This window comes from Corythoichthys intestinalis, chromosome 11 (assembly GCF_030265065.1).
Source record: "Corythoichthys intestinalis isolate RoL2023-P3 chromosome 11, ASM3026506v1, whole genome shotgun sequence".
Taxonomy (NCBI): Eukaryota; Metazoa; Chordata; class Actinopteri; order Syngnathiformes; family Syngnathidae; genus Corythoichthys; species Corythoichthys intestinalis.
Window position 1 is genome coordinate 51888674 of NC_080405.1, and position 26404 is coordinate 51915077.

At 40.2% G+C, this 26404-nt stretch overlaps 2 protein-coding genes across 4 annotated transcripts in view; one reads left to right on the forward strand and one right to left on the reverse strand.

The window, feature by feature from the left end:
• Positions 1 to 1595, forward strand: part of fam13b (family with sequence similarity 13 member B) — a 108353-nt gene extending 106758 nt beyond the window's left edge. For all 3 annotated transcript variants that reach the window (XM_057849359.1, XM_057849360.1, XM_057849361.1), the window contains one exon: positions 678 to 1595. In XM_057849359.1, coding sequence (XP_057705342.1) covers positions 678 to 801 — 124 coding nt within the window. In that variant the 3' untranslated portion in view covers positions 802 to 1595. The remainder of the gene's footprint in view (positions 1 to 677) is intronic.
• A 1117-nt stretch (positions 1596 to 2712) lies between these two features.
• klhl3 (kelch-like family member 3) overlaps positions 2713 to 26404 on the reverse strand; it is a 34565-nt gene continuing 10873 nt past the window's right edge. Inside the window, exons 5-15 of the mRNA XM_057849363.1 lie at positions 21716 to 21878; positions 21522 to 21631; positions 21265 to 21381; positions 19826 to 19975; positions 19639 to 19756; positions 14808 to 15005; positions 14637 to 14738; positions 13790 to 13918; positions 10236 to 10376; positions 10025 to 10168; positions 2713 to 5708 (exon numbers count right to left, since the gene is read on the reverse strand). Of these exons, the coding sequence (XP_057705346.1) occupies positions 5680 to 5708; positions 10025 to 10168; positions 10236 to 10376; positions 13790 to 13918; positions 14637 to 14738; positions 14808 to 15005; positions 19639 to 19756; positions 19826 to 19975; positions 21265 to 21381; positions 21522 to 21631; positions 21716 to 21878 (1401 nt within the window). The 3' untranslated portion in view covers positions 2713 to 5679. The remainder of the gene's footprint in view (positions 5709 to 10024; positions 10169 to 10235; positions 10377 to 13789; positions 13919 to 14636; positions 14739 to 14807; positions 15006 to 19638; positions 19757 to 19825; positions 19976 to 21264; positions 21382 to 21521; positions 21632 to 21715; positions 21879 to 26404) is intronic.

The following is a 26404-nucleotide window of genomic DNA, read 5'->3' on the forward strand; positions in this document are numbered from 1 at the left end:
GTACAAAATATGATGTGTAATAATTGTGTTTTAAGCATGAATAAAATTCTCTCACAATTCCCTCCTGTTTATCATGATTAAAACACAGCACAAGACATAACACTCAGGGAAGCTCAAATTTGAACTCCCAAGACAAGTGTTACCTTGATAGCTCGATTAGAGAAATGAATACAACCCCAACCATGGATTGCTTTTCTTCGAAGGCTTTATGAACAAAAGCTCTTGGGTACAAACTGATGTGACCCAGCCAGGAGCTGTGATCACCCAGAAAGTACGAAGAAGTACAATAGAGGCTGGACATTTATACTGTTGAAAGGGCGGTGCCGAAGCCCACTGTGAAACGAAACTTATCATCTCACAAACCTGGGTATTATTCCATACAAAAACATCTTTGAGCTGAGACCTTGAGCGCTGGTCCCGGCTAGAACGAACATAAGTTTAGTTTGATAAACCACAGTCGCTTATTGTATTTATTCAGGGCATATTGGAAAACAGAAACATAACAGTCCATATTTGGGCATATTATGAAGGCTATGAGAAGGCACACTCAACAGATTGATGCTACAATGTTCTCATGCAAGCATAACAAAAGCATAGAAAATATGATGTAATAATGGTTGTGTTTTAAGAATGAATAAAATTCTCTCACACCTATTTTTGTCTTTTTAACTGATCAGGAATGTGCAAAAAGAAGACCGCGAGCCAATGCTGGAGGAGTACCGAGCCTACAAGCGACTCAAGGCCAAGCTGCGTCTCCTGGAGGTGCTGATCAGCAAACAGGACTCCTCCAAGTCCATCTAAACACGCGCATGAAGAAAAGAGCTCACCGTTTGATCGACGGCACCCTCCAACAATCGCCCGTCACTTGTCACCAGGGCCTCAAAGAGTTCCCGCTCTTGACGCTTCGAGACTTTTAGGTGTCCTTTTAACACAAAAGGTTTTATTGAGGGTGAACAAAAAAAAAAAAAAAAAACCTCTCAATAGTCCTTTTTTTTGTTTGTTTTTTAACATTATACGCTCCCCCGAAACGCCCGCAGAGGCGGTTTCCTGCCGGCAGGCCCCGAGAGGAGTATTTCTGTTCTTTTGGAGAGCTCGTAAAAAGCCAGCATTTTGGAAGATGTTAAAAGAAAAACTGTTATTTGCACAGCGTTCTTCAGAATGCAGCCCTGTTTGTGTGCGTGTGGCAAAGCACTACTTCTATACAAATAAAAATATATATATATATTGTGTAAATACAACCACATGGAGAATGAATGTCCGAAACGTTTAAATTATACTAGTCGCACCCTCTGTCCTTTTTTGTTTCATATTTGTGACGCCCTGAGATTGTTTTTTTTAATGATTTATTGCTGTGATTTCTCATATCTATGACTTGTATGTGATAATTTTTTTTTATTTTACTCTGCAAAAATGTACAAAGCCGATTTAGAATTAGTGCGTGATCACGCTCGTCCTGTGGTTTCAAATATTTAAAATGAGGAAAAGAAGAAAAAAAAAAGATTGCATGATCCAACAGCGACAATGACACGGTTTATTGTTTCTATTATTTGTGCCATCAAGAAGCAGCAATAATAAAAGTATGCGAATGATCTACACATTTATGTTGTATTTTTTCTTGGTGGTGTTAAAGTAACAAAAATTGACATTTAATATTTGATCTTGCCACAGATGCTTGGAAGCCTAAGCTTCAAAGCACCGCATGCGTCAATCATCTAACTTAAACTGTTGATGTGGCATGTCATTATGTGTAAGTGAGCTGCTTAAGAGGATTTGAGTGGACTCACTCAATGAAGCATTAAATACAGACAAGCATTTTCTACTTGTTTAAAATTAATTTGGTGGGACAGTTAATGTTTAAAACTTAGTTTTTACATTTGAAGTGCTTAAAAAATTTTTTAATATGTATATGGTGGAAAACTCAGGTGACGAAGTTCCGCTCTGAGACCCCCAATTTAGCCAAGTTTCAAAATTGTCCGATATGCATGTTTGATACATCATTGGAAAGCTTAAAACCTCAATTTTCTGGGGGGGAAAAATTTTGACCAGGAGGGCATTTAAAAAAAAAAAAAATTTAAACAGCAAAACCCTATCTGCAGGTGAGAGTACGCGAGAACAGAATTACAGACGCCATAACTTTTAACGAGATATTATCGCGTACCTACTTTGTTTCGATCCGAAAACTCCATGTCGCATGCATGAGTGTCAAGACACAGCTGTGAATGGCGCAGCTGGATTTTGGGGGGATTTTACGGGTGAAACATGGTAATATAACAAGGGGTCACAATGCAGAATTCACAGACATCAAGGAGTGGTCGAGATTTTCTTATATTTACTTTTTTAAACTTTTTTTTTTCTCGATTTTTCTTTGGATCGATTATCATCTAAAATATTGGGGAAAATGCGACAGTAACGAAAAAAATACAATTAAGCAATAGTTATGAGGTAGATATCTGTGACTTTTTTTACAGATGCCAAGTAATTTGTTTAAAAGTTAAAAATATGCGAGTGAATAATTTTTTTAGTCTTTTTTTTTAAACAAAATATTAGACATCAATTAATGATTCTAAGCTAAAAATGACAGACATTTTGAATATTACATATGATTACTTACCTTTTTATGACTAGGTTAAAACAAAAGCGGTTGCGCGACATCTGTAAACCGGGGTTTTTAGGGTAAAACGGACTAATTAAAAATAGTTTGGGGGCTTATTGCGCTATGAATCTGCTATGGCAGCATATAGACATATTGTTCCATCAAACAACAGTTGTTTTGGCTTAAAATACAGTTTATTTTAAAGAGGGGTGCAAGACCAGAAACTGCTTTTTCAGCCTGTTTTCAGTGTTTTCTGTCATATACAAAGGTGGCAGAGTGGTTAGCATGTCCTCTTCACAGTTCTGAGATCATGGGTACAATCCCTGCGTGGGTTTTCACCGGCTACTCTGGTTTCCCCTCAATCCAAAAACATGCATGGTAGGCTGACTGAACACTAAATTGTCCCTAGGAATGAGTATGTGTGCGCGAATGGTTGTTCGTCTCCTTGTCTCCTGCGATTGGCTGGCAATCAATTCAGGGTCTCCCCCTTACTGCCCATAGTTAGCTGGGATTGGCTCCAGCACCCCTGAGACCCTCGTGAAGATAAGCAGCTCGGAAAATGAATGAATATAAAGTTTTTTTTTTTAATTATTTGGGGAAAAAAAGTGAAAACTAATTTCCAATGGTAAATCTGAATACATTGAACATACACGGGGGGGCGCTACTCGGCCGGTTTTTACTCAACGCGGCGGGTTCTGGTCCCCATTAACCACGAAAAACGAATTACTGTACTTTACATTTATGTATGCTGTAATTTAGTATTAAAAAAAGCTAAACATGGTATTGTATTGGTAAAGTATAGGCTATCAGTAGCCAAACAATGTTACATGTGCGACACTAATTTGCGCACAAACGCATACATTTGTACATACGTTTACTCATCTTGCTATATTAACAGATTTGTACATCATCGCCCTCTTGTGGCCGCTATTGTTCTTACCACACATACTGCTATCAATCAGTGAGTTAAGCAGTGTCGGAACAAGCTGTGATAGGATTTAGTTTGCATTCTATTAAGCAGTAATTTAGTATCAAAAAAAGGGGTAAACATGGTATCAGTAAAGTATCGGCTATCGGTAGCCATCAAATGTTATCGTGCGACACTAATTTGCCCCCAAACAAGCATACTTTTGTACACACGTTTTACACATGATGCTTTAGCGACGAATTTGCATTGTCGCCCTCTAGTGGCCGCTATTGTGCCATAATCACACATAGTGCTTTTTTTTTTTTTTTTTTTTTAAACTTGTCCTGTTCAGCTGTTTGACACGGAGAATGGAAGTCTAAGTGGTCTGAACAGTTTTAATGTTTCACATTGAGAGTATGACATACTTACATTGTGATCATTCAACATATCTCGTTTATTACGACAAAGCAGCCAACGGGAAGGGGTTATGGGGGAACAAAAGAAAAGAAAAACACAAGAAAAGAAAAACACAACAAGAAATACATTAAACGCCTAAAACCATTATGAATATGTTGGTTCTATCGTCAGCTGGATGTATTTTCGGTTGACACCATGTGGGGGGGCTGTTGACCAGGGATAGAAGGGCAGGTGGGGTGGTAGAGTCTATAAGATAAGTGATTGTGAGGGGTGGTGTGTACACAAATCAGCTCTGTGATCTTGAAACCAGTAATCGTGTGAATCCCTTGTGAGTGTAAGCCTGTCGGCAACCGACCCTACACCGCCCCATTGCCAATCCCGGCACCGGGGCCCCCCACCCGAGCGCGCCCAATCACATCCAGCCGCGCGCGAGCCCCACCAAACATGTGACAGCCACGCAGACGGGCGGAGACGCTGCGCGGGCGCCAACCCCAACGGCCCACCAAGCCCAGGTCAAGGTAGGGTCCCCCGCCAGAGCAGGCAACACCCAGCCAGCCCGGGGTGGGAGGGCAGGCGTTGGTTGGGGGCACGCAGCCCATCCCTCCTCCCGCAGCCCAGCAAAGGAGCCATTGTCATCGTTTGGGGCACTAGGTCCTAGCCCAATTCCTTATCCTAATCTTAATTAGACATAGGGGCGTTCCTTAACATAACTCAATTGTGACCTTTGCTATTTTTGGAAGTCATTTAATGTCGTCTACTTCTGTCTACAACATCTTCTGTCTACTTTCGACATGTGAAAGTGTTAAAACTGCTTCAGCATTTAAAAATATTCAAGAAAATTCAAAAATATTCAAAAAAAGTTGCGCTACAACAGAGCCTGCCTGAAAAGTCGACTGCTTTGAGAGGGCAGCTGTCTACTAACGCCACTGATCCAGATTTGTATGTGTGATTTCTATAAGACGCATCAGACGCTACCATCGTAACATCACTTGGGCATAATTTGTAGAGGCGTGGTCTGTTTGAGGCGTTTGTAGTGGCTGTTGCTTAGCTATGGGCTGCAGTCAGGTATTATAGTTTTTTTTAAGCGAATAGCTAGTTTCAAGCATTCATTCTTGATAAAAATGCTGCGCTCCAACAACTATACATTTTTTTTCAACAAACTCAAAACGTTGTCCTTTAAATGTTTTTAATCAGTGCCGATACATCTGAAGCACAACGGCGTCACATTAACGCTAAATAGAATATAAATGCTTGCCGTGTAATAAATATGCGTAGCCTTTAAAACTCTACAGTGCAATTTGACACTGAACATTGTTGCCAGTTAATATACATTTATAAAAAATAAAAGTACAGCATGATTTTGGCACATTTGAAACGCTGTGGAACACATCATCATCAGTGCATCAGTAGTGCGTGACGTCAGCAGTGCTTCATTTTCACCTGACTTGCATACAAATATTTGTCAATATCATAAGTCTTTATAACACATATTTTTGTGTAAACATGTTGCTGGTATTGGTCCAATGAGCGCTGCCTGCGTCGTCCATCTGAGAGCCTGAGAAAAAAAGTGTGCTTGACACCAAAGTGCGTCCGTTTTGTTGTTTTTCTGGAGTATCCTCCACAGTGTAAACAGCAACTTAATCCAGATTGAAAATACTTCCAGGATCAAAACCCTGATTGGCTCCTATGAAGCAGTGATGGTGGCGGCGTTTCTTCTTGCCGGCGCTGGTCCGGTGACAGCAATTTTGCACGCTTGCCACGGTCAGCACGGCTTGTCGATGACTGCGACTCCTGCAGGTGACACAAATTATCATTAAGATATATAAAATATTAAAATGAAATGTGCCCTAGCATTAACCCTTTGTTGGGTAAGTATTATATCTCTTTCATATATTTAAGGCCCGAGCACTAAGTGTGCGAAGGCCCTATTGTTCTGCAAAGGATTATTATTATTTTTTCTTCATGGCAAATGAAAATGGCCCATTTGGAGGTCTTAACATGATCAAAAACTCACCAAAATTTGCACAAACATTAATTTGTGCAACGTTGTGAAAAAATGGCTCAGTGGCACCCCCTGGAATTTTTGAAAAAAGGCCTCTCCATTTAGTTTTTTTCAACATAGAGCGATGAAATTTGGGGAGTCGATACCTTGGGCCAAAATGCTTCAAAAAGTCTCTTGCACCCATATTCCAAACCCAACAGGAAATCGGGTATTTTGGATTGAATATTGAAAAACATGTCATTTTTGTCGAAAACCAGGGTGCACGTTTGAGACCATAGCGCCGAGGCAGTTTGTTGGATCCTCCTCAAAATTGGTGAGACTCTTCATGAGAAATATGAAATGTTAAATTATCAAAATGGTGAGCTTTCATTCACGGGTCTGACCTGAGCGGAGTATCAAAATCGGGCTTATTTGGGGATGAGGTTTAGGGTTAAGGCTTCTTCAGGGCAAATGAAAATGGCCCATTTGGAGGTCTCAACATGCTCAAAAACTCACCAAAATTTGTACAAACAATAATTTGTGAAACGTTGTGAAAAAAATGTAAAAAAAAAAAATAAAAAAAAAAAATGGCTCAGTGGCACCCCCTGGAATTTTTAAAAAAGGCCTCTCCATTTAGTTTTTTTCAACGTAGAGTGATGAAATTTGGGGAGTCCATACCTTGGGCCAAAATGCTTCAAAAAGTCTCTTGCACCCATATTCCAAACCCAACAGGAAATCGGGTATTTTGGATTGAATATTGAAAAACATGCCATTTTTGTCGAAAACCAGGGTGCACGTTTGAGACCATAGCGCCGAGGCAGTTTGTTGGATCCTCCTCAAAATTGGTGAGACTCTTCATGAGACATATGAAATGTTAAATTATCAAAATGGTGAGCTTTCATTCACGGGCCTGACCTGGGCGGAGTATCAAAATCGGGCTTATTTGGGGATGAGGTTTAGGGTTTAGGGTTAAGGCTTCTTCAGGGTAAATGAAAATGGCCCATTTGGAGGTCTCAACATGCTAAAAAACTCACCAAAATTTGCACAAACAATAATTTGTGAAACGTTGTGAAAAAATGTAAAAAAAAAAAAAAAAAAAAAAAATGGCTCAGTGGCACCCCCTGGAATTTTTAAAAAAGGCCTCTCCATTTAGTTTTTTTCAACGTAGAGCGATGAAATTTGGGGAGTCGATACCTTGGGCCAAAATGCTTCAAAAAGTCTCTTGCACCCATATTGCAAACCCAACAGGAAATCGGGTATTTTGGATTGAATATTGAAAAAAATCCCATTTTTGTCGAAAACCAGGGTGCACGTTTGAGACCATAGCGCCGAGGCAGTTTGTTGGATCCTCCTCAAAATTGGTGAGACTCTTCATGAGACATATGAAATGTTAAATTATCAAAATGGTGAGCTTTCATTCACGGGCCTGACCTGGGCGGAGTATCAAAATCGGGCTTATTTGGGGATGAGGTTTAGGGTTAAGGCTTCTTCAGGGCAAATGAAAATGGCCCATTTGGAGGTCTCAACATGCTCAAAAACTCACCAAAATTTGCACAAACAATAATTTGTGAAACGTTGTGAAGAAAATGTAAAAAAAAAAAAAAAAAAAAAAACAGCTCAGTGGCACCCCCTGGAATTTTTAAAAAAGGCCTCTCCATTTAGTTTTTTTCAACGTAGAGCGATGAAATTTGGGGAGTCGATACCTTGGGCCAAAATGCTTCAAAAAGTCTCTTGCACCCATATTGCAAACCCAACAGGAAATCGGGTATTTTGGATTGAATATTGAAAAACATCCCATTTTTGTCGAAAACCAGGGTGCACGTTTGAGACCATAGCGCCGAGGCAGTTCGTTGGATCCTCCTCAAAATTGGTGAGACTCTTCATGAGACATTTAAGATGTTAAGTTATCAAAATGGTGAGTTTTCATTCACAGGCCTGACCTGGGCAGAGTACCAAAGTCGGGCTTATTTAGGGATTAGGGTTAGGGCTTCTTCAGGGCAAATGAAAATGGCCAATTTGAAGTTCTGAACATGCTCGAAAACTCACTGAAATTTGCACATATCAAAATGGTGAGTTTTCATTCACGGGCTGACCTGTGCGGGGCGTTTTTTTTGTGTTAGGGTTAGGGTTTAGGGTTCACACTGCTACTTCTTCTGTGGGAGAAAAAAAATACTATGTACTTTTCAATGAAATATATTAGGGATAAATTGGTTCATCTGATGACAGTAGTGAAGAACTGCTTTGACTCATTAAGGCTGTTGCTTCACACTCTGCTACTTCATCTGTAGGAGAAAAAAGGATACGATGTATTTTTCATCGTGCCAAAGTCGATGGGGTGCCAAAGTCGGACACTTTTTGACAAAAAAATGACTAATAACTCCCCCATACAACGTTCAATCTTTTTCATATTTGGCATGTGCGTGATGTATCCCAGCCTGAAATTGACTTCATTGAAATAGCACCCATTAGGCCTGGCGCCCCCTGCTGGGATCAGGAAATGGCCTTTTTTACAAGATCTACTCCTCCTCGAAGGGAAAAAAACTTAATGACCCCCCAAAAAAATCACCAAAAAGAAATTGGAGAAATCAACACGAAACTCCCGAGGGCCCGTTGAGTCCTGCTTGCAGGGCTAGTTATTTATTTATTTATTTATTTATTCTCGGCAAATGAAAACGGCCAATTTGGAGGCTTGAACATGCTCAAAAACTCACCAAAATTTGCACATAAGTGCAGCAAAATTTAAATGTCGATAATTTTGCAACGTTGCAAAAAAATACAACAAAATGGCTCAGTGGCACCCCCTTGAAATTTTAGAATTGCCCTATAACATTAGGATTTGTCAGCGTACGGCAATGAAATTGGGGAGTCTATACCTTGTCCAAAACTCCTCCAAAAAAAGCATTGGCACCCATATTCCAAACCCAACAGGATATCGGTTATTTTGGATCGAATGAAATTTTTATCGATTTACAGGGTGCACATTTGAGACCTTTTCGCCGAGGGAGTTAGTTGGATCGTCTTCAAAATTGGTGAGACTGTTCAGGAGACATATGAGATCTTAAGTTTTTAAAATAGTGCGTTTTCATTCATGGTTCTGACCTGGGCGTGGTGCCAAAGTCGGCCATTTTTTCGTCAAAATGACAAATTTAGTAAATGACTGATAGCTCCTTAAAACAACGTTCAATCGTTTTCATATCCAGCGTGTAGGTGCGGCATTCCACCGTTAACATGAGTGCATTGAAATATTACCCATTAGGCCTAGCGCCTCCTAGTGGGAACAGTAAATGCCTTTTATTACGAGATAGGCTCCTCCTCCAAGGGAAAAAAATCTATTGACCTCAAACCTGCATCAGGGGAGCCTTAAGACGTGTTCAGGTGTCTGATGGAAAATATTGAGGTTTGGTTGAAGCAGAAGGGTCCAACAGGAAAGTGAAAATGAATGTCAACATTTTGTCTCGCCAAAAATTTTGAACAGTCATAACTCGGCAGATATACAACATATCTGCGCCAAACTTCCCATGCTTGTTGAGAGTCATTCCCTGAAGGGTCTTGTAGGGGTCATTTGCATCAAGCCTAAAGTGCCAACTAGTGGCGACAGAAAGGAGTTTTAAAAAAGGCCTCTCCTATTAGGTTTTTTCAACGTAAAGCAATGAAATTTGGGGTGTCGATACCTTATGCAAAACTGCTCCAAAAAATCTGTTGCACCCATATTCCAAATCGAACAGGAAATCGGGTATTTTGGATCGAATGTGAAAATGTTATCGATTTATAGTACAGTTTATATTTGGAGGTCTGAACATGCACGGAAACTGAGCAAATTTTGCACGTACATGCGGCTTTGCGTAAATTTCGATAATCTTGCGACATTACGAAAAACCGTAACAAAATGGCTCAGTGACGCCCCCTTGAATTGAGGCGAGTTTCAAGCAAGTTAGGTTCTCATGAGATTACGAGACGACAATCTGCCACAACTCTGACCTGCGTGGCGTCCGAGTTTGCGTGGCGTCCGAGTTGTGTCAAAGAGCGAGAGCCCGTTCAGTCCTGCTTGCAGGCTAGTTATATATATTTTTTTTACATCGATAGTGACCGATGAGTGCAAAATAGGAAGCAAAAAGGTCTGTCTCACCGGCATAGCTGCGCCCGTTGCTCATATTGGTGGGAATGAGACTCCATTTGTCCAAGGCTGGGTCATAAAACTCCACCGAGGAAAGGTTGCATGAGCCATCGTCGCCTCCGATCACGTAGAGCAGGCCGTTGATGGCGCACACGCCTGAAGGACACACGGAAACATTGCGGCAATGCTACGTGCTAACGCTAATGAGCGCCGCGTGACCAACCGGCATTGCGGCGGCACATGTTCATGTCGCAAACGGGTCTCCACGTGTTGCTGGGTGGGTCGTAAACCTCCACGCTCTTCCTCACCAGGGGTCCGTCGTGGCCGCCGGCCGCATACAGCTGCCCGCCCAGGACCCCCACACCTGCAAGACACATGGCTGTCTCAAGAGTAGGAAATCGTTGTAGAAAGCATTTTCACATGATGACGAAAATATTTCGTCGAAGAACATTTTTTTCATGACGATGACAAGCTAAAATCGTGTCTTGGGAAACTAAAACATAACGAGACGAATGACAGTTTTCATCTGACGGGACGGCAGCGAGACAAAATTTGACATAGTTTGTCATATTTTCACAATGTGTGACATTTTCTGCAACGTAGCATTGTTTGGGTTGTCTCACTCATGGTGTTTAGGATGAGCTTTAAACTCTGCTGCTCTCCAGACTTACTTGTTTTGAAACAAGTACCATATTTTTCAGACTATAAGTGGCACCGGAGTATAAGTCGCATTTTAGGAGGAAATATACTTGATAAAATCCAACACATAGAACAGATATGTCATCTTGAAAGGCAATTTCAAATAAAAATACAACAGAGAACAACATGCTGAATAAGTGTACAGTATGATAATGTTACATGATGCATGAACAACGAAATGCAAACGTGGCTGGTACAGTGTGTTAACGTAACATAGCTATTAAGAGTTATTCAGATAACTATAGCATAAAGAACATGTTAACAAGTTTACCAAACCATCAGTGTCCCTCCAAAACACCAAAATAACATGTGAAATTATATAATAATGTGTTAATAATTTCACACATATAAGTCGCTCCAGAGTATAAGTCGCACCCCCAGCCAAACTATGAAAAAAATATGTGACTTATAGTCCGAAAAATACAGTAGTAAGATTTGTTTTCTTATCCTGGCGAGAGAGAACATGCAATGTTGCTTTAGCCTTTAAAGGTCTTTGCTGTATGATCATCACACATAAAATGTAACTCGTCAAGTTAGCATAGCATTCGCGTTGGCATTAGCATAAACATTAGCATGGCAAGCATCTTCTAAAACTTTTTTTTTCTTTTAACATAGAGTTTGTAGCGTTCAGGTGGGTAGAATTAAAGCAACACTTCGTAATTTTTCAGTTTTGGTTGAGTTTTGTGATGCCGGTGGACAAAAGTAGTATTTTGCCTTAAAGTGCATGTGACACACGAAAAAAGCATGTTTATTTCATAATTCACGCGGTATTTTATGCTCCTGAATTATATGGACCGCTTGGATGTGTGTGGAAGCAATCGCTATATTTATTTAGTTTTTTTTAATCCCGCGCCATGAAAATGAGGGACTTCCGGCTTCGGTCTTGCATTGAGGAGGAGGGCGCGGTGACGTGTACGGGTGAAGGCGTCCTCTTCGCTGTACAGCCGTACTGTTGTGTATGAGGACTAAGGATTCAGCTGATTTTGCGGATTAATACGTTTATTTTTCGCATCACGCCAGCCAAACAGCTGCAGAAAAATCTTGCTGTATGAGGGAGAGGCGTGTGCGCCTTTTTGGAGTTTCAAAAGGTTCCCATTCACCGTGGATATTGACCAAAACAAGCCCTAATACTGTGGGACCATTGGACTTACGAGGAAGTGAGTAAACATTGTGTTTTGTATTATGTCAAATACTGGGATCATTTTAATATGTAGGTGGCTTGCATTTACCAGCAGCTTGTCGCACATCCATCCGCCGGGAGAGCACTATATTCGGTTTATTGTGCTCATGTGCCCGGTGTTGTCAAATTTTCCGACCGATCAGAAATTACAACTTTGAGTTAAAAATAGCTGCGAATAGAGCGATTACAAAGTAAACACTACAAACTTTCTTTAAATAAAGGACTACTTACGTTTGATAATTGATAGGCATGTAAAAAGCTCTCCTTATGCACATTAGCTGCACGTTAGCTGCACAACAACTGCAGCCGCCCTCCTCCGGGGAACGAGCTGTAAATTGCTCTCCGGCGAAGACAATCGACAACCCAGTCGTCATGTCAAAACATCCGAGCTAGTTATGTGTAATTTTCCGCTTCGAAGACTTTGAAACATCACTCGGTTCTGGTTAGCATGTCGGCTAGCTGTCACGCCGGGGAAGGGAAATGACATATGTCCGATTTAGGTGTCATAAAATATCGTTCGGGAGGTGCGACAGTAAAGGTGAAGTCGACAGTTTTGACCATTATGGAGTAATTTTGCCATGTCGTCCTGAATAAATGCATTTTTATTATTTCATATTCCATTTAGCACAAGACTGTTATTTGTCATGACCATGCCATTTATTTAGCAATTGGGTACTACTTGGATAAAAATAATATCCTGTAAAAATATTGAAGTAGAGAGACAGAAACAATGACATTTTGCAGCTCTCTTCGTCGCGTTTTCCTCGTTGTGAATAGTTCCCCCTCGACGGGCTGACTGGTCCTTCTCAAGCCATTTATTTAGCTATTGGGGAAAAATACTTGGTTAAAAAGAATATCCTGTAAAAATATTGGAGTAGAGAGACTGAAACAATGACATTTTGCGGCTCTCTTAGTCGCGTTTTCCTCGTTCTGAATAATTCCCCCTCAATGGGCTGAATAGTAAAACCGATGAGCCCAGTCACCCGCTGACGTCATACACCTGTTGGGGACGCTGGAGCCCTATTATGGTAGGCGTGGCTAACTGCCAGATTAAAAGACTAATTTCTCGTCATCTGCGCTTTGCTAAATTGTTGTATATAGTCCCAAAATATGATTCTAATTCACATAATAATGCTATTTAAGACTTTTTTTCTCCTGTCGCATGCTCTTTAAGGGAGACTGCGATTCCCTTGAGGACCAGCGCACACCTGCATAGTGTCGTAAAATCATGATGGTCGCCTGCAATTGGATTAAAAAACATTTCTGTTTCCAGTGGCTGTGTGAAGGAAGACAAGTAATAAGGTAATGAATCTAGATGTGGCTAAACAATGGCATGATGCTAAGCAACCGTGTGGCTAACCCCCCAATTCTACCCGAACTCATCATATGGTACAAAATCAAACATTTCTTATTTTCAACATCATCATCGGCTATTGTTTAGCCACAACTGGATTCATTACCTCATTCCTATTCATCCTCCACACAACCGCTGGAAACAGAAATGTTGTTCAATCTATCTGCAGCCGACTGGGAGATCTGGATTTTACGACACGGTGCGCTGGTCTTCATGGAAAACGCAGTCTTCCTTAAAGCAAAACACAACCGTTTTTGTCCAGGTGCGTCGCTAAAATCGACCAAAACTGGAAAAGTTAGCTAGTGTTGCTTTAACTTCCCATGACAGCTAGCATAACTTTCTACCACCACTATAGTGAACTTTCCATGAAAGCTAGCATATCATTCTCCTCTAGGCAGTGTTTACGTCCGCGGTTTTGGCAGTATTTCAATGTTGCGTAGCACAAAACATACTTTTCTTTTTTTTTTTTACAATATCCTTGTACATAGATTATTTTGTTTGTTTGTCGATTTTCGATCATGTATTTCACAACCGTGCACTTTACCAGCTCCGCTGCGTCGTGTGCTCATGTCGGCGACGTAACTCCATAGATCGGTGATCGGGTCGTATTCCTCCACTGTGCTGAGACACTGGCGGGATGATCCGTCGTAACCCCCAACAGAATATAATTTACCTGAGTCACACGCACAACACATGAAAGCAACATGAAATTCTTTTAACTCCTGTCAGTTTGATGACTGGGAAGACTTACAATGGGGCAAATAAGTATTTAGTCAACGACTAATTGTGCAAGTTCTCCCACTTGAAAATATTAGAAAGGTGGTTCTAGGATTTTTGCTCACCGTTCTTGTTATCATTTTGACGCCACGGGGTGAGATCTTGCATGGAGCCCCAGATAGAGGGAGATTATCAGTGGTCTTGTATGTCTTCCGTTTTCTAATAATTGCCCCCACAGCTGATTTCTTTACACCAAGCGAAGAGTGAAGAGTTATAAAAAACGTTTGGCCTCTGTTATTGCCAACAAAGGGTACATAACAAAGTATTGAGATGAACTTTTGGTATTGACCAAATACTTATTTTCCACCATGATTTGCAAATAAATTATTTTAAAAAATCAAACAATGTGATTTTCCTTTTTTTTTTTCCACATTCTGTCTCCCATGGTTGAGGTTTATCCATGTTGACAATTACAGGCCTCTCTAATCTTTTCAAGTAGGAGAACTTGCACAGTTGGTGGTTGACTAAATACTTATTTGCCCCACTGTATGGAGTAAACCCCAAAAACAACACTGGTAAAGATAGACAACCCCCCCCCCCCCCCCCCCCCCCGATTTTTTAAAATTTATTCAAATTTATCATTTGTTAACAAGACTTGTGCCGACAAAACTCACCGTCAATGACGCCCACACCCACACTGCTACGCCGCGTGTTCATGGACGTCACGTAAGTCCACTCGTTACTTTTTGGATTGTACACTTCCACTGTGGACAAACCTGTTCACGCCGCAAAAAAACGGGAAGTTAGTACAGTGGACGATGACTTGCGTGTGTTTGTTTTTGTACCGATGTTGCCGTTAAATCCCCCCACGGCGTAGAGCAGCCCTCCCAAACTGGCCGCCCCCAGCGTGCTGCGTCTCTCCTGCATGCTGGCCACCGGGCTCCACTGATCTCTGGCGCCGTCGTACACGTCCACCGTCCTTTCGCGCACGGAACTGTTGAAGCCGCCCACCGCGTACACCTGGCCGGACACAGACACCACACCTGCACACAGGTGTGCGTATGTGATGAGTTCAAATTATAATGAGTCTTCTATTGGACAGTAAATGATGCCACCTCTGTGAAGTTGGCTCCCCATCAGATATCATTTGTTTGTGCTATGTATGTAAAAAGTTATATTTGTGCTGCAATACAGGTAGTGCCTGGGTTTGGAAGTTATGTTCAAAGTTACCCCGAATTTCCACGTAAATCAGAACTGACCCTTTAAGTGCCCCTAAATCTCAAAATAACCATCCAAAAAGTCCAAAAGCGTTGTATTTTGTTTAATGACTGAGAATACACTGCCCTCTGGTGGCGGTGTTGGGTCTGGATGGACTGTCACCTTGTCTGACTGAAAAGCAGACTCAGACGTCTCACATGAATAAAGGACAGCTGCTCTCTGGTTTGGCACACATAACGCTGTAAGTTGTTTCAGCTAATATATGTTTGTGAATGCATTTGTAATTAAGTTTACAGCTACAGTTTGTGGAGTTACGTGTGAGTGATTTATAATGAGAAGTGTAAATATGTTAGAATTTAAGTTAGCAGACTTTTGTTAGGCAAATTAGGCTAATTTAATCTAATAAATTTACATATTGATCAGACTAGATGGACGTTTGAACACCAATTGTTTTGTGTCAAGTGTTTTAGCGTTTAAAAGCATAAACATAAGTGTACATGTGTGTTACAGCTTAACCAATTGTCAAATGTGAAGTAAAAAGCTTAAAAAAGCACAATTGTTTTTAATTGTTTGCTGTCTGTAAAACTTTACGTTTAGTGAGGACAGAACACGTCATATTAATATATTAAAAACTAGGATACTGTGAGGTACAATAAGGTACTGTTTATGTGACTAAAAAAAAAAACGACTTGGGACAAAGTGACGGACGAGACTCCAGTGTCGTAAAGTCGAAATCGCGAGAATTGAGTACATCGTAACTTGGGCTGCAGCTATCGATTATTTTAGTAGTCGATTCATCAATGAACTAGTTAGTTCGAATCATTGAATAATCGGATAAGAAACATAAAAAATTCAAATATCTGAGCCGCAAACGGTATAAAAAATAAAATGAAGATCTAAGTACAACAAAACAACAATTGGCTAACTTACATAGCAAAAGTCCGCTAGCTTAAATGCTACAAAATGCTACCTTTTTTTTTTTGTTTTTTTTTTGCAATGTTCTTAACAAATGGTTCAAACACATATTCCCACAAAAACGGCTAAAACTAAATATGCTGAAGGAGATAGTACCTTTTCTCGTAGTCACCGACTAACTGTTTGCATTACTCTAACACAATATAATCAATCAGGGAATAGTATGGTTTCTCTTATTTACTGTTTGACTGTTTGTATTACTCTAACACACCCAATATAAAATAAATAGCACTTATACCATAGTTTAAGGAAAACAAGCAGAATATAGGGCATAAGAAATAAACAACGACTATCACAGAAGCCCAACTCGGGTGTCATACAACTAACAGAGCAAGATTGACGCTGACAAGCCCACGTCTGCACCACCTAGTCTCGCAATCAGTTCTCCCGGACAGTCCACAACAAATGGCGGGACGGCCTGTTCTAACACAAGGAACACCCGATTTCCAACTGATAACACAACTGACAAGACTCCAAGAGTCCCTTTGACGCTGAGGTGGCAAAATCCACATCCTCGTTGCCTGGACAACAGTAACTCCCGAATCCTCCTGTCCAATCCACAAACAGACAATAATTCCAAACACATCCTTCTTCCTGCCCACGGCCCAACCCGCGAGAGCCTTCAAAAGACTGAATGTTTGACTAATCGTTGTCATTTTTCTCGGGAACGTTTGTTGACATATGATAGGGTGACCATGTTTCTAGTTCGCCTTGCCGTTTTGATCTCTGTTGACCTGAATAAATTGTCAACTTGTTTTCGGTGAGCCTTCTTTAAACCTTTCAAAATGGAGTCAGTACAAAGGGTTAAGACTAAGGTGAACATGTGGAGTTTGCCCTTCTGGCTGGATTGCCGGGTCCCGCCGGCCCGGCTTGTTGGATCTCGTCGGTTCGGCTGGCGCGATTCCGCCGGTCTAGCTAGAGGGGCGGATTCCTTCTATACCTATAAACTAAATTACGAATGCATAAATAAAAACAATAGCTCAAATTAAAACTTATGTTATAACTAGAGATGTCCCGATGGATCGGGTCCGATCACGTCATTTTCAAAGTATTGGAATCGGCAAAAAAATATCGGCCATGGCTTTTTTAAATATATTTTTTAATTAAATCGTTTTCTAATTGTATTTAACGTGACAGACATAATGTGTTACACTCTTCCAGAGTCTTTAGTTTAAGCTTAAGGTAGGGTTATCAAATTTATCGCGTTAACGGCGAGAATTAATAATTTTTACATTTATCAAGTTACAATATTTAACGCAATTAACCCATGCGCTGCACGACCCACTCACGCATTGTCGCGTTCACTCTATAAAGGCGCCGTTTAACCCATACAGTAGAGGTGTGCAAAATTTCCGATTCTTAGATTATTCGCGATCCGGTCGTGGAAGATTCGAGAACGATTCACAAACATCCAAATTCCGATTATTGAAATATGCGAAGTAAAGCGGAAGTACACAACACTCAGCGCGCCGCGCGGTCTTCGGGACGGAACGGAGCGAGAGTAGCTAAACATCATGCTTCCCATTACCCGGCCCCTCGGGTAATGCCAATGCTCAACTCACGGCTCTAGCTCAACTCATGCAACGAGATAAAACAACACAACAACATACCTGACTGCTGCCGAAAAGCTGCTTCAAAGTACATCCATATAATGTTACGGTGGATATCATTTATATAGGACTAGATGCAATATAGATTTGGTAGTGTTAGCAGCACATCTACAAAAAGCTAGATGCGGGCGTTATAAACGGCCACCATCTTAAAGCAGTACACTTCCCTGCAAGGCTGTTGTAGCGAACCTTCCAAGCAAACCTAATTAACTTTTTATCTAAAATACTCCTAAATCGGTAAAATATTGACTTGAATCTATCTTTAAAATAGTTTTAAAACTTTCACATGTCGAAAGTAAACAAAAGGGAAATTCTGGAATAACGGGAGCAATTTTAACAAATTTAGCGGTTGATTCACAACATTAAATTAATTGAATGTAGTTTAAAGCTGCTGATACAGAATGGGGACTGGAGTTTTTTATTTAATGTTATTTTTGTATATTTGTTTACTGCTATATGTTAACTTGATACTGAAACACTAGTGTGGTTTAGCCTGAGGGTATTTTTGAACAATTTTGGAACTAATGTACAAAACATTAAAAAAAGAAAAAAGAGAAAAAAAAAGGAGGGGGGTGCATCAATAATCGTTTTATAATCGAATCGGAGCCTCTGAATCGTAATCGAATCGTTAGGTGCCCAAAGATTCCCAACTCTACCATACAGTATATAAAGCTAAAAGGCAGCGTAAAATGAGTAGAGTGAATTTTGGCAGCCTTTGGAGCCTTTTGTTAAATGGCTAAAGCCTTACAATTCCTCTCCCAACGATTAGAGTAATCGTGGTAAGCAATGTGGGGAAGAAAGGTAGTAGTTGATCTTTTTCTTAACATCCTATGTTATTTCCCAACGCAGAGAAGATATATCCATTGGTACCACGACGCACAGTCATGGTTGCACTTCCCATCATGCATTTGGGCAGAAGTTAAATGGCTACAGTATCATTTACTGAAAGCTCAACAAATACACTAGATGGCAATATTTAGTCACAATATACAAAGTCACATTTATCCTTTAAGAATTACAAGTCTTTCTATCCGTGGAGCCCTCTCACAGAAAGATTGTTAATAATGTAAATGCCATCTTGAGGATTTATTGTCATAATAAACAAATACAGTACTTATGTACTGTATGTTGAATGTACATATTCGTCAGAGTTTTATTCATTTTTTTCTTAATGCATTGCCAAAATGTATATGATCGGGAAAAATTATCGGGAATGATTGGAATTGAATCGGGAGCAAAAAAAAAAAGCAATCGGATCGGGAAATATCGGGATCGGCAGATACTCAAACTAAAACGATTGGGATCGGGAGCAAAAAAACATGATCGGAACAACCCTAGTTATAACTTAACAGGGAGCAGCTGGATTCAGCCATGTGAAATGAGTTATGTCATATTCACTGTTGCCACTAGAGGGCAGTGTATCCACTCAAATCAATAAAACTAAGTGAAAAGACTTTCAAAATAAACCATTACAATTGCATTTTAATTAAACAAATACTCAAAGCAGCAAAATTTAATTTGAATCTTATTTCTAATCAAATTACTCGAGTTAATCAATTAATCGTAACCCAGGGACTACTTGTATTTAGAGATAATTACAATTATAGGTCATTCTGAGGTCAACCAGCCCCCATTTTGATCGAAACAGACCGTGGTGCCATTCGTTTGTGCTACGTTTGTGCTGTAAAAAGTTTCGTCTGTGATCGTGTGTGTGCACATGATTACATGGACAAAATGTCTTCAATCCGAACAGCATTCGGATTAATATTATGATTGGATGCCCTTTATTCATGAACAGCTGTAGCGGATTCAGAATAAAGGTTTGTGGCATATATACGCAAAGAATAGTATTTCATTTTCATCACTGACGTACCTGCTCGGCAGCGCCTCGATGGCATCTCGGCGACTTGGTACCATCGATCTTCTTGAATGTCATAGCATTCGACGCTGCTGATGGCTTTGGGGGCTTGGCCGCCCACTACGATCATAACCTGAAAACGAGGACATGGTAAGACTTTGCAAACACGCATTCACACACGTATTGTAGAGCACGGGAGGACCTTGGGGTTGCTGACCGGCGTGCGCGGCCGCGTCCTGTCCGTCTTAATGAGGTGCCTCTGGTCGGCGGGAAGCAGGTGGTACTTCATGGCCTCGATGAGGAAGTCCTTGCAGGTGTTGTTGTTCTTGATGAGAGCTTCTTCTTCCACAATCTGAAAGATCACAGTCAGAAGGTTTCAAATCAGGGTTTGGGATAACAGGTAAGATTTTCAAATATTGCCCAAAGGACGCTCGTTGTACTCATTGGCTGTAATTGACGGCGCTGGATATCCAATCCATTTTGGCTGATGATAGATGTCCAATCTTATGGATATTAAAAACGGAACTAAAGCTTAAGTAGACAATTCACTCCAATCCAATTGAACTCCCATTTCAAATTAATTGGACGTCTAGCGCGGTCAATGGCAGACAATTAGTCGTTGTCATGAGTTATCCAACTCCTAAAAAACCATACCGATATCAAACAGATTTCAACATATGCGGTCGAGGACTTACAATATTATGGCTAATTGTATTGTGATACCCCATTGCATACTTTGATAATGATATTTTTGTAGTGCTGTCAAACGATTAACATTTTTAATCGAGTTAATCACAGCTTAAAAATTAATTAATCGTAATTAATCGCAATTCAAACTATCTATGAAATATGCCATATTTTTCTGTAAATTATTGTTGGAATGGAAAGATAAGACACAAGACGGATATCTATACATTCAACATACGGTACATAAGTACTGTATTTGTTTATTATAACAATAAATCAACAAGATGGCATTAACATTAACATTCTGTTAGAGATCCATGGATAGAAAGACTTGTAGTTCTTAAAAGATAAATGTTAGTACAAGTTATAGAAATTTTATATTAAAACCTCTCTTAATGTTTCATTTGAATAAAATTTGTAAAATTTTCAATCAAAAAATAAACTACTAGGTCGACATTGTTGATGTCAATAATTACACAATTCTCATGGTCATAAAATCAGTCGCAACCCAAGCGCCAGCAGAGGGCGCCAAAATTCCAAAAAACACAAGTAACAAGTGGACATTGTACTGTGCTGTCATTTTAATCTGTTTGGGCGGGGCATGTGCGTTAATTGCGTCAAATATTTTAACGCGATGAATTTTAAAAATTAATTACCACCTGTTAACGCGATAATTTTGACAGCCCTAAGTTTTAGGGAATATTTATTTAATTAATTTTATTTTTAAAAAAAGGAAAACACAAATACTGTATTCTCTGGTATCGGTAGTCCTCGATCTTTCATTGAGCAATCCCGAAAGTGACTACACAAAATAATACTGCGGGCCGGATCTGGCCCCCATGCCATGAGTTTGACACCTGGATAAATATCTCTACAAAATATTACTGATGGACCATTGAAATTCCCCTTTTTATTTTTAATTTTTTGTTTGATCGTGTCCAGACACTGATATACCTGAACCAGGTAGTCTCTGGACAATAGCGGCAGGCGGACATGCTCCATCAGTTTGGGCATGTGCTCCACACGTGTGCATTTGTCCTGTTTGATCCACCAAATCATCGCCTCGAACACCTACAAGAGCCAGCAGGGGGAGACCAAGAGGAGTTCAAAGTCAGTTTTTATTCAAGTATTCGCGTTAGGTGTTTCTAAGTTTGACCAGCAATGGATTTGATCACAGACAGCCAGTTGTTCAGAGTAAACATGTGCCTCACTTTTTCCTCAGTGGACACGGTGAGCTTATCACTGGAGAATAGGCTGCAGACCTGCTGCAGAGACAGTGACGCAAACTCCTCACACTGGACCACTTCGGAGAAATGCTGTTCTGTAAAAGGCATGCACAGAAATATGCAAAAACTAACGGATCAGATTTAGAAACTAAGCAGATCATCCAAAATAAAACACTTACCGGCGTATGCGTGCGCCTGCGCAACGAGCTGCGTGCACGTGTGCATGTCTGCGAAGGCTCGGATGCCCAAGCAGTTGGAAGGATGGAGTTGGGACTGCAAAAAGTCGCAACATGCCTGCCGGACGTCCATTAGCTGGAGAAGACTGGCGGCTGGCAAGAGAACCTGAAACACATTAACGAAACTGTCGTTAAACATTCACGTAGTGGAAAAATATAACAATTTGCAGGGTTTTGTTTACAATGTTTTGTCAAGCTGTAAACCGGATGTGCTTATTTTTTAGGGTTAAGATTAAGACATGCCTCTTTTTCAGGTTACTGTGTAGCTCACCAGTGGCGAAACAGCGCCCAGGTGCGATGAGCATAAACGGGACCCTCCGACTGCACCGTCTAACGGCGTGGGTGCTAGTAGACAAATTTTCACGGGCCCCAACACAAAATTGTCCGGTGAGTGTTTAGGTACAAAAAACTTATGCAGGCCCCTCCGGACAACCGGCTGGCAGAGATACAGTCGTGTGAAAAAATTTGGACACCCTCTGGGAGCTTGTGTGTTTTCTAACATATTTGGTCATATGGATATTTAATATCAATTTTAACAGTCTTGAGAGTAACTTTCTGTAAAATGTCATTTTAAATTTCTGCTAATTTCTGTTGAAGAAGAAATTAGGACACCCGCACATTCAATCCCACTTAAAATGGCTAAAATCACACACAGGGGCATCACATCAGGTGCACATGATTAGAATGGTCAATACTAGGGTTGTTCCGATCATGTTTTTTTGCTCCTGATCCGATCCCGATCGTTTTAGTTTGAGTATCTGCCGATCCCGATATTTCCCCATCCGATTGCTTTTTTTTGTTCCTGATTCAATTCCAATCATTCCCGATAATTTTTCCCGATCATATACATTTTGGCAATGCATTAAGAAAAAAAATTAATAAAACTCGGACGAATATATACATTCAACATACAGTACATTCAATATACAGTACTGTATTTGTTTATTCTGACAATAAATCCTCAAGATGGCATTTACATTATTAACATTCTTCCTGTGAGAGGGATCCACGGATAGAAAAACTTGTGACTTTGTATATTGTGACTAAATATTGCCATCTAGTGTATTTGTTGAGCTTTCAGTAAATGATACTGTAGGCATGCCCAAATGCGTGATGGGAAGTGGAACCATGACTGTGCATAGTGCTACCAATGGATATATCTTCTCTGCGTTGGGAAATAACATAAGGTGTTAAGAAAAAGATCAATTGCTACCTTGCTTCCCAACATTGCTTCCCATGATATCTCTAATCGTAGGGAGAGGAATTGTAAGGCTCTAGTCAATTAAATAAAGGCTCCAAAGGCTGTCAAAATTCACTCTACTCATTTCACGCTGCCTTTTATCTCTCTATATAGGTAAAAAGGCGCCATTACAGATTGAGCGCGCCAATGCGTGAGTGGGTCGTGCAGCGCATGCATTAATTGCGTTAAATTTATTAACATGATACATTTTTTTAAAAATTATTTACCGCCGTTATCGGGATAAATTTGATAACCCTACCTTAAGCCTAAACTAATGACTCTGGATGAGTGTAAAATATTATGTCTGTAACGTTATATACAATTAGAAAACGATTTAATTAAAAAATATATATATATTAAAAAAAGGCATGGCCGATATTTTTTTGCCGATTCCGATACTTTGAAAATGACGTGATCGGACCCGATCGATCGGGATGCCAATCGATCGCGACATCTTTAGTCAATACCCAGTATTTTGAAAGACAATTGCCTTATTTAAACCTCACCTTTAGTTTGGTGTGCCCCTGACTCTTGAAGTGAGAGAAAACACCATGGTGAGATCAAAAGAGCTGTCTGAGTCAATTCAATCTTATTTGTATAGCCCTAAATCACAACAAGGTTGTCTCAAAGGGCTTTGCAGAGGCAATATGATACACAGTCAGAAACAGCAAATGAAGTAAATAAAGATGAAAAAATAAAGTTCAAGTCCTGGGCATCCCCCATCCTTGGACCCTCCATGTCGGCAAGAAAAAACTCCAAAAATGAAAAGTCCTTCAGAAAGAAGACTGTAGACGCTTATGAGTCTGGTACGGGACTTCAAAAGATCTCAAAAGAATATAAAGTCAGCTATTCCACTGTCTAGAAAATAGTCGACAAGAGGAGGACATTCATAACAACTGCCAGCATGCCAATGTCTGGCCGTCCAAGCAAGTTTACCCCGAGAGCAGACCACAAGATGCTGAAAGAAGTCTCCAAAAACCCTAAAATGTCATCCAGGGAACTCTTGCTACTGTTGATGTGAAAGTGCATTCCTCTACAATCAGAAAGAGACTTCACAAGTTTAACCTTCATGGGAGGGGTGCAAGGAGGAAACCTTTGCTCTCCAAGAAGAACATGAAGGAAAGACTGAAGTTTGCCAGAGTGACTGTAGACAAAGACTAGGACTTCTAGAATAATCTTCTTTGGACTGATGAATCTAAAATTGAATTATTTGGACACCAGAACAGAGGACATGTTTGGCGTAAACCCAATAAAGCATTCCAGAAAAAGAACCTCATACCAATTGTGAAGCATGGAGGTGGAAGTGTCATGGTTTGGCAGGGTCCCCCCAGAATTGATCAATCTAAATTCAAGACTTTTAAGACCTTTTTTAATGCCATTTCAACTGAAAATTAATACTTTTCTTGCACCCATTATTTAGATCATATTGAATCATATTAAACAAATAAAGAACTGAACATCAAATTTAACCTCAATTACTACCGGTAAGTGTGTTTGACAAAAGAATGCACATACTGTATATTGAAGATACAATTAAAACACATTTAAAGTAACATTATAAAGTCTGTCAGAATTTTTTTAAACACCCACACGCACACAATAGGACAAAAAGAGGAGGAGGACAGGACTCAGACCAGCCATCTTCTGTAACAGGCTAGCCGCTAGTGCACCTGCCAAGACCCCAGTGAACATGGCTAACTCTTGAGTTAAAACGGCGAAATTCACATTCATCCGAAAGGCAAACCGAAATGTTTAAGCAGGTCCACTGCCTTCGCATGACCCATAAACTGCAACCTAAAGTTTCTGGATCTAACTTGAGCCCCTATCACATACTCCAAAACAACAGGAATATCGCGGGACTGAACCGTGCAGCAGTTGTGTGTGAAAACAATTTCCCGTGTCGACTGACATGGGAAGCAGTGTGCGTGAAAGCAGGCGTTAAATTCCCGGGTCACAGCAGATGGCTGATGACTTAAATATCATGGCGGCGGCCGATGCAACTTCCTCCCTCTTTGCAGTAAGAGGAAAAGCGGTAAACAAACATCGTAATTATAAACATAGCAAGCTGGAAACGGCTAAAATTAAACTGAAAACATGACCAAAATTAAAATGTCAATTATTACGTCGGGCCGGGCCAGGGTCCTTTCTCGCTAACTTTTTGAAATAACTATATATTAACGATGTATGAATGATAAACTAAGGAATACTTGTTATAAAATAAATAATTTGGATTAAAAAAAGAAGGCGCTGTATGGTCATTGCAGAGCCAGAGCGTGCCTATACGCTCTTTTTAATCTTCCCCTCTGCGAGTCCGCAAAACCGCACTTGTTAATTTATATTTAACAAACTTTTCCAGCGTTACTTCGTTGTGTAAATAAATTTATAATGATCATAAAAATAAGAAGTCTATTTAAACATTAAGAAAATGTGCGTTTTCTTTCTGCCAACTGAGAATTCGTTACAAAAGGCAGGCTTTTATGCAGACATCGTCACAAATGTTATCACACAAACGCGGGTCGGGCTATACCCGCGGACCAGTTTGGGTCGGGCTGAATTTTTAGGCCCGATTTTACCTCTATCCTAAAGACTTGATGAGCTTAAATTGACTGCAGTTACGAAGTCGGGAATGCTCCTTCCGGAAAAAAACACGATTTGACCAACATTATGTTTAACAAACGTTTCCCCCGTTATTTCATTGTGTAAATGCATTTATAATAATAAAAATATGTAGACTATTTAAACATTAAGAAAATGTGCGTTTTTTCTGCCAACTGAAATTTGTTACAAAAGACCGTTAAGACATCGGGAACGCTCCCTCTGGAACAAAACGCAATATGACCAACATTGTGACAGCCGATGCCGACCAAAAATGACGTAATATCCTAAACAGATCACCAATGGACTCATTTGAAGTATATGAATGGTTGTGTTTTGGTGTTCAGAATCCACAACACTTCTGCCTGCAGGGCTTTCGTTCCACGCATTCCCGATGCAGAGGTGGGTGGATTCTCCGTTTTGCCGGTTGTGGTGGTTTGGCACGCATGAGTTGCATTTCAATTTGTAGTGCAGTGCATCGTAAAATTCTATGCGTCATCTTCGTTATGGATTTAAAAAAAAAAAAAAAAACTTCGTCACGGATATAATTTAGGTTGCACTGAGATGTTCTTGAAAATTAAGACCACGGTGAAAAAATTCCAGACTTACAACTGCTAATTTAATACTTTTAATACCTTTAATAATGGAAAACTAAATTCAACGCTTTTTTTAATACTTTTAATAACCCGTGGGTACCCTGGGTTTGGGGATGCATTGCTACATTAGGACCTGGCCAGCTCACCATCATAAAATCCACCATTAATTTTATCGAGGTTGCTTGAGGAACTTGTGAGATC